General features: G+C 39.9%; 1 protein-coding gene across 7 annotated transcripts in view; it reads left to right on the forward strand.

Annotated features, from left to right (window-relative positions):
* Positions 1-18,516: 18,516 nt before the first annotated feature.
* The window catches only part of FN1 (fibronectin 1), a 69,164-nt gene continuing 60,944 nt past the window's right edge, over positions 18,517-26,736 (forward strand). For 3 of the 7 annotated variants that reach the window (XM_060152164.1, XM_060152166.1, XM_060152170.1), the window contains exons 1-6: positions 18,730-18,895; positions 19,792-19,920; positions 20,890-21,027; positions 22,393-22,524; positions 23,490-23,627; positions 26,085-26,243. In XM_060152164.1, coding sequence (XP_060008147.1) covers positions 18,745-18,895; positions 19,792-19,920; positions 20,890-21,027; positions 22,393-22,524; positions 23,490-23,627; positions 26,085-26,243 — 847 coding nt within the window. In that variant the 5' untranslated portion in view covers positions 18,730-18,744. Of the gene's footprint in view, positions 18,896-19,791; positions 19,921-20,889; positions 21,028-22,392; positions 22,525-23,489; positions 23,628-26,084; positions 26,244-26,736 lie in introns of all 7 variants that reach the window. The other 4 variants (XM_060152163.1, XM_060152169.1, XM_060152168.1 and 1 more) reach the window with 3 other exon arrangements.

Consider the following 26,736-nt stretch of genomic DNA (forward strand, 5'->3'; position numbering starts at 1 on the left):
ATACATGTATATATTGCAAAATAAGATTGATTTTATCATAACATTTCCCAACTATTTTTAATACTAATTCATAAAATAATGGGTATTATTTAATAATTTAAAATAAAACTAAGATTAAAATTGAAGTGTATTAGAACATTAACTACATTTAATGCATAGAAAAATCCTTTAAGGTTTTGCAAATACACCCCATCCTTTCATGGGCATCTTGTACCTAAAATTATTTGAAATGTCCCAGGTCATGGATAACACAATTCGGCAATTGAGGATTTTCCAACCAAGACATTTGGGGTCATGTTTAATATACGTGGTAGACAGAATTCTAAAATGCCCCCACCCCCCATATTTCCCACTCTAATATGATGAGCTATCAAGACCTGATTAGTTATGTTTAGATGGCAAAAGGGATTTTGCAGATGTAATTAAGGTTATTGATCAATTGACTTTGAGTTAATCAAAAAGAAGATATCTGGGCAGGTCTAATTGATCACACGAGTCCTTAGAAGAGAGAGTTTTCTCAGGCTGGTGGCAGAAGAAGTCAGAAAGATTTGAAGCACAAGGATCCAACACACCATTGCTGGCTTGAAGATGAAGGGGGTAACATCCAAGGACTCGGGAGCATCTTCTAGTTTTTGAGAACAACCCCTGGTAACAACCACAAGGAAGTGAATTCTTTCAACAATCTGCCTGGACTTGGAAGCAGATTCTCCTCCAGAACGTTCAGAAAAGATCCCCACCCCATGGTGATTTGGGGCTTGTGAGATCCTAATCAGAGAGTCCAGTTGAGCCCACCCAGACTTCTGATCTACTGAACTGTGAGATAATAAATAAGTGTATTTTTTTTTTTTTTTTTTTTTTTTTTTTTGCTGTACACGGGCCTCTCACTGTTGTGGCCTCTCCCGTTGCGGAGCACAGGCTCTGGACGCACAGGCTCAGCGGCCATGGCTCACGGGCCCAGCCGCTCTGCGGCATGTGGGATCTTCCCGGACCGGGGCACGAACCCGTGTCCCCTGCATCGGCAGGCGGACTCTCAACCACTGCGCCGCCAGGGAAGCCCAATAAGTGTAATTTTAAGCTGCTAAATCTGTGGCAGTTTGTGACACAGAAATAGAAAACGAATGCAGATTTTTATTGATTGACCCATATGAAATTGCCAATATTCACTGTTTTTGCTCTACAATGATTTCATTTTGTTCAGCCTAATATTATTTGGATGTGTTCCATTTAATATTATTTGGTTGATAGGTTCTTACAGCCTTGACATCTTAGGAAGACAGCAAAAACCAATGTTCACAAACTTTACTCACTCCCTTGTTCTTTACTCCCCCAAATGCACACACCAAAAAATGTATTAATATATATGTTGATCATTTTATGAGTCCTATACCAGAGAAAATGTCTCCAACCTTTAATCAAGTTGTTTCTAACTGCTTCTGTTACCAATTATGAGCCATATTATACCTAGTGTCTGTTCTCAGATGTGATCTAAAGTGTTTGAGGTCAGAAAGTTTGTCTTTATTTCCTATACAATTTTTGGTACATACTCTCTTAACAAATAAGCAATGCAATGTTCAGGTTTACAATGATGGCTCTTTGATGTGTAAAGTTTGTCTGATCCAGTTATGCAGAGTGATATGCAGGGTTTTGTTTTGGCATGACCACTGGGGAGAAAAGATGTTTTACAGTTTACACCATAGATTGAGATTTTTAACGTTTTTTTCCTTCAAAGTAAAAGGGTCGAGGAGTGTAGAAGTTCCCACCCACGCACTGAAACAGAATGCTGAGGGGAGAGCTGATGACTGAGCTGAGAATTCAGCGAGCCATCCTTTCAAAACAGCTCCTGAAAGCATTTGAGAACACAAATGGGCGGAGGAATCTTCAGCGGCATAAAGAATCCAGCAATCATGTTTTCATTACAAAACAAGTATTTTCCTTTACCACTTATATATGTAGCCCAAAAGACACAAAAATGAACTCAGTGCAAGTAGGTGCAATGTTTTGATTCCACCCATAGGGTGTTGAGACAGAGTAAAGACCGAACAGCTCCTCCTGGCTGTCATTGAGTGTGGCGTTTATTATCGAATCAGGAAATATGTTTCTAGTGAAGCCCAGCTCTAAGATGGAATGAAGAACTTAATGGTCATGCATCCTGACCATTGTGTAACTCAATGTTGCTTCATCCATCCAGATAAAAAGAAGCTGTGATTAATTTATAAACTATGGCCAATTCACTAGAATCCATGCTTCTAAACCCTCAAATTCTTAGGACCATGCTTCCAAATCAATACTGTCCATTCTATGGGCAGCTTTTTTTTTTTCTTACTGAGTTTCCTCTTATAAATTTTAGAATGAGCCAAGTAATTTTACCAAGATCACTTACAATATTGCTTCAGGAATAATATTTTCAGAACAAGCAAAGGAACACTAATAGAATAAGACCCTTCATACACACAAGGATCCTTTTAAAATACCTTTAGAAAATAGATATGGTTCTCAATACCTTAATTTGTAAAGAAATTATTTCACATGGTCCCCTTCTTCCTTATTTTAAATGTTTCTGATTCTTTTCTATTATTATAAGCAGAGATATGCTGAGTAGTTTTAGTGTATTTTATTAACTAATATAAAAGAAAAAGAAACTTTGAAAGGGCTTAGCTCTTATAGAATATAACTGAAAGAGAACTTGGAAATCAAGTTCAATAAAACCCAGTACAATACAACCATGAATGAGTCTCCTACAAGTACCATAATCAAGTGACTGTACAGCCTTTGTTTTATTACTGTAGCCCATTTCAGTCTTGGATAGTTTTACTATTAGAAAGTTTCTCTTTGTGTTGAAATAAAATCTGCCTCCCTATAATTTCCGTTTATTGCCGTAAAAGTCAAACTGTACTTAAGATTGTAGTTATTCTGTTCTTATCTTACTAGTTATTATTTAATTATACGTCTTTATCTGGTCACCGTGAAAATTCTGCTAACATACTCATTGAATCAAACTACCTTCTACACTGTACATCAGTATATATTTCCACTGAAGCAATTTCCACAAGTAAGATTTTACGTTCCAAGTGGCATGGTCCTAAACTTTGCCTCAGAAGGCATTTCATTACTGAAATTCATTCAAATCCATTTCTGAAGTGTCTTCTAAAACACTCACATGAACTCATATTATGACAATGAATTAAAGCTCCTTTGAGGTCACGTTTTTTTTAATTCTTCCAAATAGAAGTGTTAAAGCTCAAATGTCAAAGTAAGCAATAGTAATACTAACACAGTTAATATCAAAGATAAATGTTAAACACATGCATACGTTTCTTTGCAAAGAACATCTGCAAATGTATAACCAAGAGTGGTTTCATTATAGAAAAATCTGCTTGAAAAGTTGTATCAAATTATTTTACATGCCATATCTTGGCATTTTCTAAGATCTAAAAAATTTCACAAAGGTTTATTTCTAGAGAATATAGCTAGTAATGATTATGACTTTAGCTTAAGAAAGCGGGGGGGGGGGTTTCCCTGGTGGCACAGTGGTTGAGAATTTGCCTGCTAATGCAGGGGACATGGGTTCGAGCCCTGGTCTGGGAGGATCCCGCATGCCGTGGAGCGACTGGGCCCGTGAGCCACAACTACTGAGCCTGCGCGTCTGGAGCCTGTGCTCCGCAACAAGAGAGGCCGTGATAGTGAGAGGCCCGCGCACCGAGATGAAGAGTGGCCCCCGCTTGCCACAACTAGAGAAAGCCCTCGCACAGAAACGAAGACCCAATACAGCCAAAAATAAATAAATAAACAAATGTGGGGTTTTTAAAAAAAAGAGAAAGGGGACATCTTTACTCTGTACCTAATGATTTTCCACAAGCACAGTCCTGGTAACTCTCTTTGACAGTTTTCTCATTTTGTCTCTCCTCTGGAGAAATGAAGTGACTTACTGAATTTGTAAATTTGGTAAGAAGAACCAGATAAGGTTGTGTTCCATTTTTCTCCCCTAAGCATGGAGCCTGGCCATTGAAATCTTTATTGCTTCTCTGCTCTTCCATGCAGTTGACCTTGCTGGGGCTGTCACATGCCCTGTGTGGGTCACTCCAGTCCAACGGGACCTATAACAGGCAAATGAGACTCCCTAATTCTGGGCACAGTTAGCAGACTTACCTGACTCTCATACTGAATCACTTCCTTCATCTTTGCCCCCATCATTCATCTGTTTAGAACTCAGGCAGGGAAGAGATGGCTATTTTATGAGCTGTACTTCCCACCTCCAGGGATTCCAAATGTGGGACATGATGAAGTAGAGTAACAAAGATCCTTGGATTACTTAAACAGAGAGGAGAAACAGTATTTTTATTCTTGCAAGATGTAAAACTTCAGCTCTTTGTCTTTTCTTTTACTTAGAAACAAAAGCAAGTTGAGGATGTATAGTATTCCATGCCAAAATGTATGTTCTAATATTCTGACATATGCAAAATGCGTGCATGAATACTTAGCAGGTGTAATTTTGTCATTATTATTTTATATTCAGATATCTTTAAGTGACATTTAAAAATTGTAAATTGGCAAGAGCTATTTTATAATCATAAAAGTTTTCACCCAAGGAGTAATCTAATTCAACATTTCTGTTTTACAAATAAGAAAACTGAGGCACAAAGAGATAGCAAGGTCACACAAATATATGACCAGAGTGTAATCACATAAAAATGCTAATTGATAAATATCATGAAACCAAAAGTCATAAATGCCACTCTGTAGACCACTTATGCATGTTTGCAATATGCTAATGACATAGGCAGCTAGAATTTTATCCAGTTTTTATAAAGGAGGATGATTAAGTTATAAAAATAAATACTTTTCCTGCAATCATAAGGCAAATCAAGAATAAAAGTAATAAATAACCTAATTTGTATCAGTGCTTCCTATACCAGATTATACATATTTAGCATCTGACAGTAATTATACACTGAGATGTTAGAAAATGTTGGGTTACTTTTCAATACAAAATCATATTTTTCTTAGAATAGCAAGGAAAGTTGACTAGACTGTAGTACTACACATTCTTAATCATATTCCTGTGTAGCTAAAAGTGAAAATAGTTAAAGCAAGTATCTATAAATTACGTATAATAATTGCCCTTCTAAGAGCTCTTTTGTGTTGTAATGTTAATGACAGCTTGTAACTTGATTTTTGCACAGTGCAGTAAGCTCTCCCATCTCACTTTCCACTGCATCCTCATTTTTGTCGTGAACGCGAAATAGTGTCCACATTTCCTCTCATATTGTTTTATGCACTAAGTGGTCATTTGACCCTTAATGTCTTCTTTCATATCAGCAACTCTGACAGGAGAGCTTTCTTTGAAGTTTGCTGCTTAGGCAAAAGTCCAATATTGAACCAATAGAAAGCATAAAAACGAATCATGAAAATGGACAAGTCATTTGGCAGAATGGCCAAAAAGAATACAGCTTTACAAATCAAAACAAATTGAGGCTCTAAAATCCCTGGTTGAACAAACCCTTCTATGTGACCATGAGAACTGACTTACCCCAGGAATTGTCACCTCTGGCTTATGGGTACTTCATCATCTAACCTCCCAACAGGTATTGTTTGAGCATCTGTCATGTGTTCCATGCAGTGTTCCATGCTTGGAAGGTGAATACAAAAGAAATGTAAGGATGATCCCTGCCCTTAGGGGGCTTATACTTTAGTTCCGGAAAGATAAAACCAAACAGCTGAAACAAGCAGACTACAATTTCAATGGAAATTGAAACCCCTATACCAGGGGTCAGCAGACCTTTCCCTAAAGGGACAAACAGTAAATATTTTCAGTTTTGTGATCCATATCGTCTCTGTCAGTACATAACTCTGCCGAAAGTGGAAGCAGCCATAGATAATATGGAAAAATATGGGTATGGAGGTATTACAAAATAATTTATAAACACTGAAAGTTGAATTTCATATAATTTTCTATCATAAAATTTATACTTTTGACTTGTTTCAACAATTAAAAAAAAAATCTAAAAACAGTTCTTTCTCACAGCCTACCCCAAAACAAAACATAGGCTAGATTTGGCTCCTAAGTTTGCTGATCTCTGGGTTAGGGTTATCTTAAAACATAGAGGAATTTAGAATTGATGCATTGAAAGGCATGCACATTTTGTTTCTAGTGTCCATTTAATTTTACTTAATGTAATATATCTGAGGTATAATTTTGTACATTTTTCATAGATGTACATTAGATCATTAACACATTCTGGAAATAACTGCTAGTCCTCCTTTCTGATTTCTGATCTAGAAATCGAGCTCTAGGCTCACGTGCTTCAGTAGTTGTGGCATGTGGGCTCAGTAGTTGTGGTGCACAGGCTTAGCTGCTACACGGCATGTGGGATCTTCCCAGACCAGGGATCAAACCCGTGTCCCCTGCATTGGCAGGTGGATTCTTAACAACTGCTCCACCAGGGAAGCCCCTCTACCATAATTTTTAATAACATCAATATTCAGAATTTCTTCCTGTAATCTTCTCTTTTTTTTTTATTTCTGAGAGTTATTTCTTGCTCTCTGAATACCCACACACATATAGATGACTACTCTTGTTGTATCCTTGCGGTATCTTCTTTCTCTCTATAGTCACTGATTTGCCAGATTTAATTTGCTTTAGTTTTTCGTTTTCTTCTATTCTTTCTATTGCCCTTATTCAAATCTTTCTGTTTTGTTTTCTATAAGTCCATTTTGATCTTTCTTCAAGACAGAGGCTTTCCTCAACTGCTTGATGATTGTGGGCTGTCCATTCATATCTGAGGTTGAGGCACTGATCTCAAGGTCTGATTGGAAATTCTGTGCACCTGGTGAAGCTTATTGACTGAGTGGCATCAGTGTAGGTGCTTGGGTTTGGGATCCAGCTATTTCATTACACTACAGATCATTCTCTCCAAAGAAACTAAATCCAGAAGGAAGTTCTCCAATCTGCCACATGGGGATTAAACATGTAGACTTTCACTCAATCCTCCTGTTTTCAGCTGTGCTTCACCTCTACACCTTCCTACAATATGTTTAGGATTTGTCTGGTTCCATCTATCCAGACAGTAAAATTCCTGGCTCTTACCTGGACAAAGTGAGGGAGGGGTGGAGCAGTCCTTGGCTGGGTAGAACAGGGGAGGGATTAAAGATGGTGTCTGGTTGCTTCTTATATAGAGACTTTCAAACACTTCTCAGCCCCACTTTTCTTTCCCTCCGTCAGAGGTACCCGGTACCTCCCACTGTTGTGCTTTTTAAGGTTTCTAGAATGTGAATCAACTTGCTTCTTATTGGCTTCTTCTGTGACCTCAGTCATTACTTCTCTGTCTGCTTTCCTTCTTCCAGAGTTTTGTTGATATTTCTTATCTTCTGTCTTCTTTCTTATTCTCTTCATTCTTGTGGTTTTTTACTGTTGTTTTCTCTGAACTATCATATCAGTGTGGTTTCAGGAGAGTGTAGAGGAAATGCATATGCTTTGTTTTCTTTGTTTTAGTAATGTGCATTTTGAGGGTTACCAAAATGCCCTTTGAAAACAATGCATCAATTTACATTTCTAAAATCTGTGCACATGTATACCTTTTTGCAATGAACACACTTGCCAATAGTATGTAAATCAGATTGTTTCATCTCTGCCAATTTGCTACTAAGTTTTACATTCTTTAAGAGTGACACCTTCATAGACGCAAGAGGGAAGAGATATGGGAACATATGTATGTGTATAACTGATTCACTTTGTTATAAAGCAGAAACTAACACACCATTGTAAAGCAATTATACTCCAATAAAGATGCAAAAAAAAAAAAAAAAAGAGTGAGACCTCTGTCTACCTGTCTTTGTTTCCTACGTGCAATGTTTGGCACAGAAACGTCTGCAGGAAAGAGCATGGACCGAAGAGTCAACATCACAGCCCTTCATCTGACTAGGAGTGTGCCTTTGGTCATGTTATGTTATGGCTCTAGGGCTCCATATATTAATCTGAACTCATTGCTACACTCTTCTTAGCACTAATACTCTAGCTGCATGCATTAGTGTGCTAGGGCTGCAGTAACAAAGCCCAACTAACTGGGTGGCTTAAACAACAGATATGTATCATCTCACAGTTCTGGAGGATAGAAGTCTGAGATAAAGGTGTCAGCAGGGTTGGTTCCTTCTGATGGCTGTGAGGGAAGCATCTGTCCCATGCCCCTCCTCTAGCTTCTGGTAGGTTGATGGCAATTGTTGGCATTCCTTGGATTGTACATACATCACCCTGATCGCTGCCTTTATTTCCACACAGCATTCTCCTGTGCATGTCTGTCTGAATTTTCCCATTTTACAAAGACACCAGTCATAATGGATTACGGCCCACCCTAATGATCATGTTTTAACTTGGTTGCCTCTGTAAAGGTTCTATCTTCAAGTAAGGGCACATTCTGAGGAACTTGGGGTTAGGACTTCAACATATGAATTTGGTGGGGGGGACACAATTCTACCCATAACAGAGCTCTTAACAGATGCTCAAAATATCTGATGGATAACCTGAATTTATTATTTCTAAATAAATGGAGAATATCAGGAGAGTTTAGCATAGAAGCTGAATTCTGTGTGTGTATATGGAGGGCCAGGAAAAGAAATAAAAATGGAAGTAGACTTACAAATAGCAGGGCAAAACCGATAAACAAAACCCATGCAGTCACCAGGAACGGAGTAGTTCAACAACTGGGCATCTAAGGAAGACAGTGACAGGTCCTGTATATTGGTTAATGTGACAGATAGGCCTGCTGTCACAAAGATGATCAACAGCTCAGGGGCTTAAAGAATAAAGGAATGCATTTCTTTCTTTTTTTAAATTAATTTATTTATTTATTTATTTTTGGCTGTGTTGGGTCTTCATTACTCTGTGCGGGCTTTCTCATTGCTGTGCGCAAGCTTTCTCTAGTTGTCACAAGCAGGGGCTACTCTTCCTTGCAGTGCACAGGCTTCTCATTGTGGTGGCTTCTCTTGTTGCGGAGCATGGGCTCTAGGCACACGGGCTTCAGTAGTTGTGGCACGCAGGCTCAGTAGTTGTGGCACATGGGCTTAGTTGCTCCATGGCATGTGGGATCTTCCCAGACCAGGGCTCGAACCCGTGTCCCCTGCATTGACAGGCAGATTCTTAACCACTGCACCACCAGGGAAGTCCAGGAGTGTACTTCCTTCTCATGCAGTCCCAGGGTCAAAGGTCTAGGTCAGTGGAGAAGCTGTGTTCTTCATGATGATTCAGGACCCGGGCTTTTTCTAAGACATTTTTATCATTTTCTTGGTAAAAGCTGGGTGCTTTCCATGTCTGCATTTCAGCTGGTGGGAAGGAATAAAAAAATCTGGAGCAGGCATGCTGAATGAATTAAGTCCCAGACAGAGTAGGGAGACATCACTTCTCACATTCCACTGATGAGAACTGTTTCCACTGCTATGCCTAACAGCAAGGGGGCCTGTAAAATGTGGTCTAGTTATGCACAATGGGACTAACTGTGGAAGAAAAGCATGGATCTTGGTGGACAACCAGCAGTCTCCACAATACTCCTTAAAGAACTTCAAAGGACAGAAAAAAAAAGTCTTCCTTCTAGGACTAAATTCAGTGCTTACTATCAAAGAGTATATAGTGCTATTGGGGAGAAAAGAATCAGTGTAAATTTCTTTCAATGGGCTATAATAATATGCCAGTCACTGTGGAAAAGAATATAAGTGTAATCAAAATGAGGAGGAGAGGGCTTCCCTGGTGGCACGGTGGTTGAGAGTCCGCCTGCCGATGCAGGGGACAAGGGTTCGTGCCCCGGTCGGGGAAGATCCCACATGCCGCGGAGCGGCTGGGCCCGTGAGCCATGGCCGCTGAGCCTGCGCGTCCGGAGCCTGTGCTCTGCGACAGGAGAGCCCACAACAGTGAGAGGCCCGCATACCACAAAGAAAAAAAAAATGAGGAGGAGAAAATATCAGATTGGGTCAAAATAATCAGAGACCTATAATCATTACTATCGTCACTAATAACGGTCATCTTTCTGTTGGTTTTCTCACTTGCACGTGGGGATAGCCATCATCATCAGTAACAACTTCACACAGAACACAATTTATATCACCTTAGTTAGGTACTACTTATGTAAAATGATAATAGATCCCATAATTACCTACCAATTAACTTAATGACCATTTAGTTCAACACCTGGAGAAGCTGTGGTTCTAGGCTTTGTTTCCTGTGGTGTCTTCTTTCCCTTGAGGATTCAAGCTTAAACTTTCCTCCAGCTTCATTCTTTGACATCATGTTCTAAGAGAAATAAAATTTGTTCTCAAAAAGCAGACAGGTAGAAAAGGATATAATAAGCTAAATGGAAATATTACAACAATAGTCAAAAAGTTATGTAACAAAAAACTGTCAAAAGTAATACTTTTATTGGGCACAAAATAAGAGACACAAAACCTGCTGTCTAAAATATATACAGAAATTCCAAGTTGTATTTGAAGTAAGGTGTCAGAGGATAGGATTTTTTCGAATTGTTGGTTAGTATATTTAAAACCTCTGAAAACTGAAAGGAATTCTTGCTTCCAGCTAAGACAGAGTAATAGGGAGCAAACTTACTGTCTCACTTGAAACAACCAAAGAGGGGGGGGGGGAGAGAGAGAGAGAGAGAGAGAGAGAGAGAGAGAGAGAGAGAGAGAGAGAGAAACCTCTGGAAAAAGTATATAAAACCATGGTCTTCAAGACACTGGATATCAGCCAACAAGGGACGGTGATCTTTGAGAGACACAAAACAAATGAGATAAGAAAAATTTGATAAACTGTACTTAATCAAAATAAAAAACTTTGGGGCTTCCCTGGTGGTGCAGTGGTTGAGAGTCCGCCTGCCGATGCAGGGGACACGGGTTCGTGCCCCGGTCCAGGAAGATCCCACATGCCGCGGAGCGGCTGGGCCCGTGAGCCATGGCCGCTGAGCCTGCGTGTCCAGAGCCTGTGCTCCGCAACGGGAGAGGCCGCAACAGTGAGAGGCCGCGTACCGCAAAAAAACAAAAATAGAAATAGAAATCTTTGCACCTCAAAAGAAGACACAATTGGGGAAAAAAGACAAGCTACACACTGGGAGAAATATTTTCAAAGCAAGTATCTGATAAACAACTTGTATCTATCAATAGAATGTATAGCATTTTCAAAAAAAACTCTATGTAAAACAAATAGCCAACTAAAAAACAAGGAAAAGGCTTGAACAGCCACTTCACAAAAGGAGATACACAAACGGCAAAATGCACATGAAAAGATGTCTAACATCACTAGTCACTAAGTAAATGCAAATGAAAACCACAAAGAGAAGTCACTATACACCTAGCAATATGGCTAAAATTAAAAACACTGATCAAACTAAGTGCTGACAGGATGTTAAGTAACTGGACTCCTCATACATTGCTGGTGGGGAAGTAAAATGGTACAACTTTTTAGGAAAACCGTTCTGCATTTTCTTAAAAATGTTAAAAAAAATATCTACTATTTCATGATCCAACTATTCCATTCCTAGACATTTACCCAAGAGAAAAGAAAGTATATGTCCATGCAAAGACTTGTACACAATTTTTATTGCAGCTTTGTTTCTAGTCACCAAAAACTGGCAACTACTCAAATCAGCAGATGAATGGATAAAGGTATTGTGGTATAGCCAATGGAATACTACTCAGTAATAAAAAGAATGAACTATTGATACTAGCAACAGTGTAGGTGAATCTCAAAATAATTATTCTGAGTGAAAGTCAGTACAAATGAGTATATACTGTGTGGTTCCAATTATATAAAGCTCTAGAAAGTGCAAACTAACCCATAGTGACAGGAAACAGATGAGTGGTTGCCTGGGGATAGGCAAATCAGGAGGGAGGGATTGCCAAAAGGTGCAAAGAAACTCTGGGGGGCAATGGATATTGTTCACTCTCTTAATAGTGGTGATCATTTCTTGGGGGGGTGTGTGTGTATATATACATATATATATATCAACGTGTATCAAATTGCATACTTTAAGTTTGTGCGGTTTATTATATGTCAACTATACCTCAATGAAGCTGCTTAAAAAAATTGGAAGAAAACAATATATCCATGTTTTTAAATTTTTTAAATTGTCTCTTATAATTTGGGAACAAACAGGATCACAATTTGCCATAATTTTCAAATCAGTTCTCTAATCTGTACTTTAAACAATTCTCATTAGTCTCTAATTAAAAACCAAATTTTAAAAAGAAGAGACAATTAAAGGACAAAGATTTTCATGAGTAAAGGAAAATACTTTTGAATTTGATATATTGTGTACCTATGTTGAAAAACTCGGTTCTGGAGTTTTTCAGAACTGGAGCTTCAGAAAACCGCCTGGCAAGAGCTGTTCATCCAGAACACTATTCCTCCCCATTTCTTTTTAGTTATTATTCCCACCTCCAAGAAAAACTAAATCTAATTTAAATTCTACCTGATGAGATAAATTAACAACAAAGGGATAAGATTTTATCAGGTACGGTTGGTAGGCTTTTTTTTTTTTTTTTACTCCCCACTCCCCCCCACCGCCTCCACCCCCCCCACCCCCCCCACCCCCCGCCCCCAACAACCACTTTTCCCCCTCTTGAGGGCAATATGGCTCCCACTGAGCATGCATGTTTTACACAGAGGCAGCTGCCACCAGAACTGTGGCCCTAAAACCAGGCTTCGGAATAAGCACCCTGACCTCTTTGGGCTCCTCCCCTGCAGCAGGGAGAGGAGTCTGCCAGACAGTCCAAGGGGTCAGCCCCGGATGCAGAGCAAGGCAGTGAAGAACACAGCATGAAGACCTGGGGGAAGAAAAAAAGTAACCGCCATTGAATTTGTTCAGATTTCTTATAACTTAAATGGGGCAAAATCTTTGGGGGAAGCCTCGTATGTCTTGGTAAGGAACATGAATTTTGTGTCTAGACTTTAAGTTCCAGCTTTGTCCCTCTTTCGCTGAAAAAGCTTAAGGACCATCTTTAAGCTTTCTGAGTCTCAGAGAGTAAAATGGGGCTATGGATATTTATTTCTGGCAGTTGCTTTGAGGATAAACTAAAATAACATATGCAGAGCGCTTAGTGATATGGCTGGCTGGATAAATAATCATTAACTGTAAATTTGAGTGTTTATCATCTGTCCTTCTTTCCTTTCATTCAAAAGTGTCAAGACAGAGACTCTGCCCCATCAAGCTTGTGGTCTAGTACAGGGTCAGAGGTAGCAATCAAAGTACCAAAACAAAACAGGTTGTTTGAAGGACATTGTTTCACAAAAGAATGGCCCTGGATACAACAGGGGAAAACTGGTAACATGTCAGTTAGCAGAGTTCTGTGTGACATCTTCTGAATACATTAGTCTCATGTTGAAAAAGTCATTCACAAAATCCTTTAGCCAATTGCTTTGCTTGTATTTTTATTCCAGCGGGAGATCATTAAGTGATACTACAATTTCTACAAGGCTGGTGATTCAGAAAGCTCCATTCTAGCTATTTTTCTAAGCCTTGTAGCCTCATCTGTAAGAGTGAGAGGATAATAGTACTTCCCTCAGAGGGTGCTTGATGATTGAATGAAAAACTGAATATAAAGTACTTGGTACTGATTCTGGCTCAGAGAAAGTACTTAATAAAATCTAGCTGTTTAGATGTATTTCTCCACAGGTACTGAAACCTTTATGACCTTGTTCAGGTGCTGATGCATGCCTTAATTTTTCATGTTTAACGTAGTAATGATTTGAAATATCCATTCCATCTCAGTAAAATTTTTACAGCTAATGAGAGACTATATCAAATTTATCAAGAAAATAGTTTGGCTTAAATTTAGGGATAGTTGTAATTATGCTTTTATTGCTATAATTCAGTTGAATATGTCCTTAATTTTTAATAACGAATTAATCAACAGAAAGAGTGTCTATTGGCCACCTATATCACAGTAGTCTATTGTTAGTATAAAAGTTTATTTAAGAGATAATGTTTATGGTTGTTTTTAAGCACCTGATGCAACCTTCAAAGTTAGCTGCATATAAGATGCTTAAAGTATGTGAATGTAAAAAGATAGAAAATAATTTAAATCCCAAAAATCTTTTAAGTTTTCAAAAAAAATGTTCAGCCTTTCAAAATAAACTTTTAAAGCCACCTACATAAAATAAAGCAAGATTGGAAAAAGGAGCAACAGCACACAGAAATAAAAATTTTCTAAGAAACTACTACCTATCTTGGAAAGCTGAAATGTTCTATAATACAGTTCTGGGTGAGCGGTCCAGCTACCCAGTTGTTTGTTCCACTTTACTAGAAGAATAAGACTCCTTTGCAAAGCCTTTTGGGAGTTACATCACTCTAATGAGAAAAAGAGCACTTCTGTTAAAAAACAAAGGACACCGATTAAGGCTTTTAAAAGTGCTGATTAAATAATAAACTAACTTAAACTACAAACAAAATGCTGATTAAGTGAAAACTGGCTAGCTTTCAAGGCATAATTTAAAGCCCTTATCAAGGATTTTTTTTCCCCTGGTTGCAAGGCCCTGTCAATTCTAGACAATTGTCCAGACATTCCACCCATGAGGGCTGTCCATGGGGCAGTTTATTTTTCCTTCTAGCACCTGTGCTTAATGAGTAGCGGTTTTGCAAGCTCGGCTGTTTTCAAGGGAAGATAGGAAGGATTTCATGCCCCCCAAATAAAATCAAGATAAGAAACAAAACTACTGTAATTTATCTCCATTCAACCTACCCACAGAAGACCATGAAATAGTAAAAGACACTGCAGGCCCTTAAGGCAGAAAGTTCCAAAGGTCACCTAATCAATGGCCTCCCCTCCAACAGAACTGAAAGAGATTAAGAACAGGATAAAAGCCCAAGGTTTTCAGGAAAAACAGCCCACCTTCATTTAAATGTAACCCTTGGGGTCAAGAAGTTACTTTGTATCAGGGATGAGATTTTTTGTTTTTCAATAGGCAAGAGATTTGACTAGGACAGTTATTGTCTCTCATGTGTGTATTCCTCTTAAAGAAAAGCCATTCTTCACTTAGAAACAAAACTGGCTTTTCAAACTTATCCCTTAAGTTGTTTTGATTTCAATCCTTTCTAAATGACTGGCTCCGATAAATTTGTTTTGTGCTTAACCATAATTTCAACAAATGAAGTCAATTCACTTCAGATTTCCATAATTGCACATGCTCCTCATTAACCTTCTCCAGTAACAAAACATCCAAATAACACCCCCAAACTCACAAATATATGTGCTCCTTTTTGTTACTGAACTTTTTTTTTTTTTTTTTTTTGTGCGGTATGCGGGGGCCTCTCACTGTTGTGTCCTCTCCCGTTGTGGAGCACAGGCTCCGGACGCACAGGCTCAGCGGCCATGGCTCACGGGCCCAGCCGATCCGCGGCATGTGGGATCTTCCCGGACCGGGGCACGAACCCGCGTCTCCCGCATCGGCAGGCGGACTCTCAACCACTGCACCACCAGGGAAGCCCTGAACATTTACGTTTACTTGGGTTCTAAGAAAATTCTATCTCGATGGCAAGTCCAAGTAGAAACAAGGCACAGTCGTAAATAAAGATTTGTTCTGTCTCTACCACATGCGTGGCGTCACACAAATAGTAGGTTTCGTCAGAGGTTACTGGTGTAGAAGAAAGAATCCACTACTGTTTTAAAGGCAAACTTCCTCTTAGAAAAATGAAGAAATGAGGGCACCCTGCATATGCTGCAGCCACTTGAGTGCATGTCACTGAAACAAAATCAGAAGATGGTACAATACAAGTAAAAGAAGAATAAAGAAATCCTACGCTTCAATCAATGTTTTAAAAACTTTTTTGGAGTGTAATTTACATACCATAAAATTCACCCATTTTAAGTGTACAACTCGGTGATTTTCAGTAACTTTACCAAGTTGAGCGGCCACCACGAGGATCTACTTGTAGCACATGTATTTTCATCACCCCAGTAAGATTCCCTGTGCCCATTGACAGCTAATTCCCATGCCCAGCCCCAGCCCCAGGCACCTACGAATCTACTTTTGTCACATGTCCTTCTCGAAATTGAGATGAGAAGAAGAAATCCAATGATATATCCTACAAACAGGAGGATACCATTTGCTGAAGAACCCATCCTGTCAAAATAGTCTTCAGATTTCTTAAGGGAGTGCAAGGGAATCTTGGACACGAGGCATACCTAGTTTGAACAGGGTCAGAGTGGAGAGATTTAATTATCTCTCCAGTTAGAGATATAGACTTACGCAATTACAAGGGGCTTTGATAATGAAAGAATACTGTGATAAGCCTTGCTATCTAAGAAAATGTTTCTGTCTCCAAAGAAAAAAGAAGAGTCACTTTCAAGTAAAAGGGTGAACTCTCAAGCATTTCTATAAAATTCAGTCAGTATATTGTTATATTTTTGCTTCTGAGACATTAGAAATACACCATATCGTTAAGCAAATTATATTTCAATGGATTGTAATATCAGTTTCTTCTGAAATGTAAGTCACTTGGGCTTTTTTCCTCCAAGCTCTCTTGTGTATATTATTCTAATGTATTTTGAGTACAGTAAATATATCAAACTATCATGGTTTTGGTTGACAAAATACATTTCTAACCACTTATTTCCTTCCCCCAGAATCTACGTATTTTAAGAAAGCATTAGCTTCAGGTTTACCTTGCTTACATCCTGATTTCCAGGTACCGTTCCCTCTGGAAGGAACACCCAGCTTCCCAGAAATTTACTAAGAATTTTACAAGGGGCCCTTTTAATTTGAAAAAGAAAACTGCTTTGTCAAGTGATGATGAGAAATCAGGGGGGGAAAAAAACAACAGAAAAAACCCTCTAACCCAGACAAGACTCTAAATTTGGGGAAATCTGTGGCACTCTTTCAACTTGCAAAATTGGTCACAAAGATGTCTCAAGAAGTTACTTTACACTACTTGTAGGAAACTGATATTTGCTGTGTGGTTTTTTTCCCCCCTTTAATCCCCTGTGTTAATAAAAGCAAATGTTAGTTTTGTGTCTTTGATGTGTTAGGTATTTTATAGACCAGAGTTCAAATTACCCCATGGCAGTCGCTGAAGGCAGAACTTTTGGAGAAAAGCAATCGCAGAAACAAACGTGTTTGGCTAGCAGCGTTCATAGATTCTCAAAGCAAAAGGGAGGTCTGCACTAGGAACCTAACTAGGAGGCAAAGCTTTGAGTTTAGATCTCTCAGGAGTTACTGAAGAAAGTTGAGGACTCCTTTTGAAGATCTTTAAAAAGCACGTATGACTTGTGTTTGTCTGTAAAAAGGACTGATGTGATGAGTTGCTAAATGCTAGAGACTTCTCAGATTCCCTTTCTACCCTGTGCCTTTAGAGGGAAAGAAAAGGAAATCTTAAATGGGAACTTTCCATATTCTTGGAGTAAGTAACATTTTGGAAAAAAAAAAAGTCTGGCAACGGGGCTGGGGGAGGGGAATTCTGTGATGAGACCGATGTCCACCAAACGAAAATGCCAAATAAAATCAAGGAAGGGACTGTAGGAAGGAAAGACTGGAAATGGTCTTTTCTCAGCTTTTAAGGACTCAAGGATCTCTGCTTTGTGTAACGGGCGCGGTGAACATGGGCAAGGACGCCACCATTTTTCTCCGAGGTCGGTCCAACTTTTCAGTTTTCAGTGGTAACAGGCATCCCATCCCCGGGAAAAGAAGACTTTCTTGCATATTTGGAAAAAAGCAAACTGCTGCTCTGTCCTTTCAAAAGAAACCTCGTTCTCTGAATTACCCCCGGATCCGTCAAGCGCCCCGCAGAACTCCTGGTACTAAGTAAAAGCTCATTAAAAGGATCGTTTCTCCCTCCTGCCCCCCAGCTAAAACGTCCTCAGAACCGGGCAGGCACAGCGTTTAGAAGGGGAGAAGTCTTGAACAGGAAACTGTGAAGGCAAAGAGAGTCTCCAGTCAGTGCACAGTAAACCAAAGAAGGGGAACAGAGTGAAGGCCAGCCGCGCCCTGGGACGGCAAAGTCTACATTCCTACAGCTGCAAGGTGGTGGCTACTTTATGGTTTTACCCTCCCCCTCGAACTGCACTCCAGTGAGCAGAGACTTTTTTTCCAGAGGAGACGCAATGTCCTCAACCACCCCCACTCCCCGCCGCCAACCCCAATAAAATAGAAAAAGGAAGCGGGGTTGCGGGGGTGGACTTGCGACCCCTTTGCTACACACGACTCCGGCCCCTCCCTTTCCTCCCAGTCAACCCCTTTCTAGCCGCTTCCCAATCCCTCCGCCTTTGCTCCCCAAAAGTTTGATGACCGCAAAGGAAACAGAAAAAAGTTCTCTTGCCCAATCCTGGCGGGCGATCAGCATCTCTTTTGTTCGAGGAGAACCCACAGCCCCCCTGACGTCACCCGGAGCCCGGGCCAATCCGCGCGCGGTCGGCGGCGGCGGCGGCGGCGGCGGCGGCGGCGAGAGGAGGGTGGGGGGAGTCGAGCCGGTCCCTCCTCCCCAGCGCCCAGGGCCTCGCGGGGGGCGGGAAGGGACAGTCCCATATAAACCCCGGCCCTCTGGGCTCGGCCGCTCGCGCCGGCTGCGCTTTTCAGGGGAGGAGAGAGAGCCCTAGGCGCGAGCGGGGGAGAGGGGATCTGCAGCCACAACTTCTTTCGTCCTCTCCTTCCCCTGTGTACCTCTACCCTTCCCTTTCCCCATCCTCCAGCCCTTACCTTCTTGGTGGCACTGAAAGGGACTCCGCCCGCAGGTTGCGAAGGAAACCAAACTTGGTGGCGAGTTGCCTCACCGTCTGAAGATGCTCGGGGATCCGGGGCCCCGGCTGCTGCTGCTGCTGACCGTCCTGTCCCTGGGGACAGCGGTGCCCTCCACTGGAGCCTCGAAGAGCAAGAGGCAGGCTCAGCAGGTCGTTCAGCCCCAGTCCCCGTTGGCTGTCAGCCAAAGCAAGCGTGAGTACTGACCTCGGGCTGAAACAGGCTGTTGCAGGGATGGGACCCGTAAAGCCAACCGAAGTTGTGGCTGAAGTTTTGCGCGCGCGCGCGTGTGGAGAGTGTGCACTCCTTAATGAGAGAAACCGGCTGGGGAACCAAAAGACTTGCTTTGAGCAGGCTGGTTCTGAGGGCCTAGAATAAGATAATGCCTTGGAGAACAGGGGCTCTGCGAGGTCCCGCAGTGCTCTTACCAACTCAGGTCTAAGTCCTATGAATTCATCAAAACTTGCCTTTAAAGAGAAAATGATGTATGCCTTTAAACTTTCCATGTGGGATTACTGTGGGGTTAAACGTTTTCAAAATGGGGGTGAGGAGACGGCAGCTAAATAACTGTGTTGTTCCTACTTTGAATGAGATGTTACTGGTTCAGATTGCATCCTGAGGCCCCCAGGATGCTTCTCCAAGGAGATCAGAAATCCTCTTCCAGTTTTTCAGACACACCCTCCCTTTTCCTTGGCTAAAGGAAACTGCTGAATGTTGCCCTTCTTGACTTATTACCCCCAAAGAGCACTGAAATTCCTTGCATGTTTTAAAATGTAGTTCCCAGTTATCTGCTTTTCAAAATGTTTCCACGCCTTTGATGCAGACCCCTGGCCAGATGGAAATGACATCATTGTATAACATTTAACTAAGTCGGAAGAAAAACAAAAGGAATAACCAAATATCTTTGTGTGCAAATTTGCGGTTAACTCTTTAGATATCTAGTCGCTTTTAATTCTCCTGGTGCTCTGATGGTTAACTTTTTCCCCTACATTTGTTGCTTAGGCTCATCAGTTTAGTTGTGCAAGAAAATTCCATCATTTGGAAAAAAGAAGGATGCAAATTTAGTGACTTTTCCCTTTAATTCTTTATAGCTGGTTGTTATGACAATGGGAAACACTATCAGATAAACCAACAATGGGAGCGCACCTACCTGGGCAGTGCCTTGGTCTGCACCTGTTATGGAGGGAGCCGGGGCTTTAACTGCGAGAGCAAGCCTGAACGTAAGTGGGGGCGGGGGGAGCCTGTCTTGTACTTAATATCTTCTCATAGATGGAGAAGTAGTGCCTGTTAATTAAAGTTAGCATTAGTAATAAAATTACATTCACCATTTCCCCAATAGAATTATTTGTCATTTCCTCTTGAAAAATGTTTAATAACTGCTTATATTTGCTTTTCACATGTTCCTTTTACCTTTAAAACAATAGAACAAATGTGTCTCAAAGTAGTTCCCAGAGTCTTTTTTTGGGGTTTTACTTTCCCAAAGCCTTTGATGAAAAAAAAAAAGAAAAATGTTGTGTGTTCCTGCTTCCTCCAAAAAAAAAAAATGATTATAACATTTTAATTTATTAGAAAGTAATTTCAAATCTTAAACTGTAAAATTATGGGACAGAAAACACTTTGGGCAGTATATTGTAAAGTGATTTTGTCCCCTGCAGTTCAACATAAAATCATTAACCACTTCAAAGTTGTCCTTCCGTTATGACCCTTGATATATTTCTTGTAAATTATGGCAACTCCTACAGAGAAGCACTGATGAGGCTAAAATGGAAATAGTAGGATTAATAACTGACAGTGCCTGGGGAGGGGCGGGAGGAGGGGCTCTTCAGATTGTTTATTTTTATGTGGACCTTGGTTTGACTTTCTGAGCCAGAGAGGTGAATCCAAAGCCCTTCCTTCACAATCTAGCCGGTCCTAAGGTCATACGTTATGGCTTTTTCCTAAGGGCCTGAGAATCCTTTCCAATGGCTATTCATTTCCAGAAAATTAGAGAACTTGTCAAAGATTGAAAACTGAGGCTTTGTTAGAGCCTAGGGTAAAATCGAGATCTCCCACGTCAATTTTTTTTAAACTTTCCGTTTGCCCCTTGCTACTCCTAGAATGGAAAAGTGAGGTTTCCTTTGGATGGGAGTAGTGGAAGAGAAAAGCTTTTACATATGTAAGGCTCATGTGAACTTTCCTTCTCCCCTCAGCTGAAGAGACTTGCTTTGACAAGTACACCGGGAACACTTACCGGGTGGGCGACACTTACGAGCGCCCTAAGGACTCCATGATCTGGGACTGCACCTGCATTGGGGCCGGGCGAGGGAGAATAAGCTGCACCATTGCAAGTAAGAATGGCCTTCTGTCAAGGGATGCTAAAATAGCACAATATGAATTTTTCCGTTACCATCACTGTCACCTTCTGTTACCCATGACTGGGTATTCCTAATGTGGGGATTACCCTAGGTGACCAGGCAGTTTTCTGTGGCCGCCCGACTGGTTCCTGTGCTTTTGGAAGATGGCTCTGAGCATAGGTGGAGTCAGTGTTTAGTCTGTGTGCATTTATGAGTGTGTGTCTGTGTGTGTGTGTGTGTGTGTGTGTACACGTGTACGTACATAACATAACCACGTGGATTTCTTGGGTTCCATTGCATTCTTAGATGAGTTGCCCATTTTACGTTACCTGGGCATCTTCAAGCCAGACTGACCATGTGGTGACCTGCAGTGATTGGGAAGGTGGTCACGAAGAGTGAATTAACCATTGTGTGGTCTGCTCTTCTTGTTTGCAATGCCCAGACCTCTTGGATCTCACAGAAACAGTCTGATTTCTTTGTAACCAATAGTTTATGCCCGGGAAGCAGATCTCTCTATTCCCAGGAATAATATGGAATGATTAGCCTGATAGTGTTTCCAGGGTACTCTGGGATCTGGACTGACTCTCAGCAATTCTAGTTTAGCTAAGTCAAACTTTCCAGTATGATTCATTGGGTTACCAATAGATTCTATTAACATAGCATTTAGTTTTTTTTTAATCCATCGTTGTATAAAGTCACTTGATGGCTCTGTCGAAAAGACAAATCAGTCTCTTGTGAATAAGCCCAATCAGCCTTTCCCATATTTAATGTCAGGCTTTATCCAAGTGTACTGGTAAATCTTAAGAGTCAGTGTCCCATAGCGTTTACAGTCTAGTGGACAGTTTAACCTTTGCATGTGCCCTTGTGTTAAATAGCCTAGAAAAGTACCCAGATTTCCACACTTGCTATATATACATCTATTTCTTTCCATCAAAATGACATTTCTAGGGTGAAATACAGACTCTCCACATCCTGAAAGCTGGAATGCTAGGCCTGATGTGGCTTTTTTCATTGAATTAGTCTCAGACTTAACCCGCTGTGTATGTGAGAGGCCATGCCTGGCAACCTTTCTTTTCTGCTTTAGAACCCAATTTCCTGTGATCTCTCTGGGGAACTAGGATTTATGTCTCCTTTCTTTGCCATTCAAATTTTCTCTGTGGTTTCCCATTGTGCTTAAACAAGACATTTAATTGAATGACCCAAAGTGACCAGACCTGTTAGCTTTTCCCCTGTCTCTGATGGGAAAGCTGTTCTCTTACTTTGGCTAACCTAAGTGCCTGTCCTGGTTGGAACATGAGACTTTTCTTAAAAATATTTTCTAGACCACTCTCTCTAACATTGGCTTTTTATCTTGATCAGACCGCTGCCATGAAGGGGGTCAGTCCTACAAGATTGGTGACACCTGGAGGAGACCACACGAGACTGGTGGTTACATGTTGGAGTGTGTGTGTCTCGGTAACGGGAAAGGAGAATGGACCTGCAAACCCATAGGTGTGTGACTCCTGGGGATGAATGAAGGGTGGGGAGGCACAGTTAAAATATTGGGTTGAGCCAAAATCGACTTGGACAAGATATATGAATTCCAATAAAAAAGATAACAAACTGAGAATTCTATTTCAAATAATGAAATCTTATTAATCCATAGTCTTCTTAAAGGAATCAGATCAAAAAGTACCAACCATGTATAGATGTCTTAATTTTGTTTCAAAAACACAAGATAGAGTTGAAAGATTTAGGAAGAAGTCATTTGTTTTCTCTAAGATCTGATTTCAGATTTCTCCTTGGTCAAGATGACAGTTATTTAAAAGAAAAAAAATGACCCTTTTGACATATTTCTTTATTGGAACGCACTGGACAAAAACACGATATGGCGTGTGCTCTGTCATCCCCTTGGTCATTTTTTGTCAAAATAAAAATTGCTGAGTTTCTTTTTGTGTCAATCCTCAGCTGAATTCTATTGATACAAATCTAAAAGTTTTGACTATAAATTTTATTCTGATTGTTCTCTAATTCAGAGGCTTTTATTTTTCTTTGTGTGGTCTCTGTTTTTACAGCAATCCAAATTTTAAATAGCTTTCTTGTCATTTTATTTAGGCATTAATAATTGGTCTTTCATAATTAAGGTTGGAATTTTGCATATTTACTCTCCCTCTGGATACATACATAGATCTTTTTCACTCAAAATACTGGTGTGAATAATGGTACTAGCGGAAAATATACAGTCCATGGACTTATTAGGAGAACAGAATTTCTGCCTGCCAACTTGGCTCGAGCTTTCTTTCGCTTTGGTTACACAATGTGCTTAGTTATAGGGCGTGCCTTTCTTTTTGAACAGAGTACCACTTAAAAAAATGTGGCTGGATTTTTGCTTACACAGTACAATTTAAATTACAGGGAAACTGCCCAATTCAAAATAACCCCTTTTTTTTCTGTTTTTCTTTCAAATTCCCCTACAGCTGAGAAATGTTTTGATCACGCTGCTGGGACTTCCTACGTTGTCGGGGAGACCTGGGAAAAGCCTTATCAAGGCTGGATGATGGTGGATTGTACTTGTCTGGGAGAAGGCAGTGGACGCATCACCTGTACCTCCAGGAGTATGTTTTAGATCTTTATGTTAAAGATGAGACCAGGCGTTGTGTTCTGGATTCCTAGAGAGAATTGTCATGTGATGTCACTTAGAACACATCCATTTCCACCAACGTGGTAACATTTGGATGTCAAGAAAAATTCCATAAGCAACTTACTTTGCTTCTTCAAAGAAGACTAAATTAAAAAAAAAAAAAAAACTTAGTTCAATAAGGTCTTAGGTTATCAGCTACTGAGGAAAAAACCTTAATATGCATTTAAATGCCAAATGTGTTATGGACCTGAAGATTAGTTGCAAATGTTTCATCTAAAGTATCACTGAGATATTTTCTAAGTAGCAAAGAAATCGTTAAAATAACAGGCAAATGCATCTTTGGGCATGTGGGTGCTCTTGACATAGAAAGGAGCTAAAGCTCTAAAGTTTTTGGTTTCCTTCTATGTTTGAAATTTAAATAAGGCGTATTCATTGACAAAATTGATGAAAATAAAAGGTACTTACCCCATAGGTTAAAATTATGTGTTTATTCTAGGGTTAAGGACGGTGTCTCTTTAGGTTTACCAGTGCTGTGAAGAAGCTACCCTCTGGTATCTCTGCTGCTCTAAGACTGCCCTGGAGCCTTACTTGTTGCCTTAGGGGTTCAAAGCTCCTTTTGTGAAATTTCAAACCAATAGTGATTATAGAGTTTGCTAAGCAAAACAGCCATTAGCTATCGATGTTATAAATACATTTAAAATCAAATCTAAATAATTTTGAACATATTTTATTTATCCAGCTTAAAGCACTTAGCCATATTAACATGTTCATCATCCAAATTTGAATTCTTTGCAAGCAAAAAATTGTCTTTCCTGAAAAGTGATAACAATTCTAACCAAATAGTTCCCAGAACCTTCCAGTTCATTAAATCTTTTGCATTTAAAATTTTATTATGATTCTCAGACTTCCAAGACCTTGGAGGCAATGTTTTAGCTTAAGACAAATTAGATGTTTGACTTAAATTCTTATCTATTATTTAAAACTCTTCTAATAGCAAGTTGGGAAAAGTTTCTCAAAGAAAAGTCATTTATTCCATGAAATTGTATAAGCCCCTACTTTATACAAGATGGTATAGGGATGCAAAAATGAATTGGACATTAACCCAGCTTTCAAAGAGCACTTAGTAAGTAGGTCAGAGTGATGAGAAAGGCTTATACATATTCACATTCTACAAAGCACAGTATTAAGGACTTCAAGACAAATACTGAAATAGTGCAATGGAAGTTCAGGGGAAGACATCACTTTTAGCTGGGAATTTGGGGAAAAGTGTAACCAGCAATGATATCTTTATTCAGACTTCTGCTGTGGTGGGAGATCAATGTGGGTGTGTATTTGTGTGAACTTACATTAACTAATTATTTTTTCTCTAACCCAGTGCAATGATTTTCTGATTCACAAACAAATCAAATCCTCTCTACTCACATTGTAGCATATGGGCAAAGCTGGATTATAATTGAAACAATCTATTTGCCAGATAATTGAACACATAGACGAGTAGTAATTTAGTTACAAATTATCATTTTATATTAATAATCCCACTTTTCCGTCAGAGAGTTAACACCGAGCAATTCAAAAGAGGCCATTTTGTTATTGATGTTAAATAGATGTTTGTTTGTGGAGGTGGGGTGGGACCAGGGGAGAGAATAGTTTAGTTGGTGGAAGAGGTTGGTAGTCCCCTGAATTGTTTTACATAACAAATGAAGAAAGAGATGCTGCTATCTTTTAACTGCTCCTTTGGAGCAGTTGGGGGAGACCCTTTGAGACCTACCTGCCTCCCTATTGTTCCTAGTTTTCTAAAGAGAGTCCCCTATGGAAAGGCAGGCTGTATACAATAATGACTATGAGAAAGCCCGGAGAGCCTGAGAAGGAAAGAGAGGGGAGACTAGAAAGCCAGAGGATGAATTTGGTCAAATGAACAATGTGAAAACAATGTAGTTAATGAAAGATTTGACTTTTACCAAATTGAATGAATTGAATGAATGAATGAAGATTTAATGAATGAAAAAAATTGTTTTGGCAGACAGAGAAGTGGAACTAGACTACATCATACAGCTCCCTTCACACTGTTTCAAATGCAATCCCATCTTTCAGAAGTTAACACCCGCGGCACCACAGCTGAATATAAACGTGTCATCCAAAAACAGCACCAAACTTGAAACAACTCTTTTTTTTTTAATTTTTATTAGAGTACAGTTGACTTATACAGTGTTGTGTTACTTTCAGGTATACAGCAAAGTAACATACATATACATATATCCACTCTTTTTCAGATTCTTTCCCCATATAGGTTATTACAGAATATTGAATAGAGTTCCCTGTGCTATACAGTAGGTCGTTATTAGAAACAACTCTATTCTTATTTTAGGTTTGCACTGAGCACTTGCCAAGCTCGACCTGATTTACATGTTTCAGTGTTTCCTTTCTGACACAGACAGATGCAACGATCAGGACACTAGGACATCCTATAGAATTGGGGATACCTGGCGCAAGAAGGACAATCGGGGGAACCTGCTCCAATGCATCTGCACTGGCAACGGCCGTGGCGAGTGGAAGTGTGAGAGGCACACAACCCTGCAGACCACGTCTGCCGGTGAGTCTCAGGGCCAGTGGGACCCAAATGGGGGCGCCTTGCATAAAGTATTTCTGCAAATCCATCTTTCCCTTGACATGCCATTGAAGGATGATTTGCAGTGTTTTGGCTAGTAAGCTGAGTTCATTTGCAGACTCTTAGTTGTTAAAAGTTTGTTTAATGTCAAATTTTAAACTTAAATAAAAATGAAATGAAAATGGATCTTAGGGGGAAAAAATCCATTTTAGCCCCAAGAGGTAAAACTGATGTCTAAGAAAATGCTAACCTACATGATTTATACATAAAGGTATAGATAGATAAATATATATAGATCTATAGATGTATACGCATATGGATACACACATATACATACACATTTATATGTATTGTGAATATCTAAAGTGCATTTTAATGGAAATGCGAGATTTTTGTTGAGTTACATGATCACTTGATTCTTCTGCTAGGAAAAGGGGAAAAGTACATTTGTTCTTTTTCAGAATGGAATATATCTCCT

Source organism: Lagenorhynchus albirostris, chromosome 6 (genome assembly GCF_949774975.1).
Source record: "Lagenorhynchus albirostris chromosome 6, mLagAlb1.1, whole genome shotgun sequence".
In the NCBI taxonomy this organism is placed as follows: Eukaryota; Metazoa; Chordata; class Mammalia; order Artiodactyla; family Delphinidae; genus Lagenorhynchus; species Lagenorhynchus albirostris.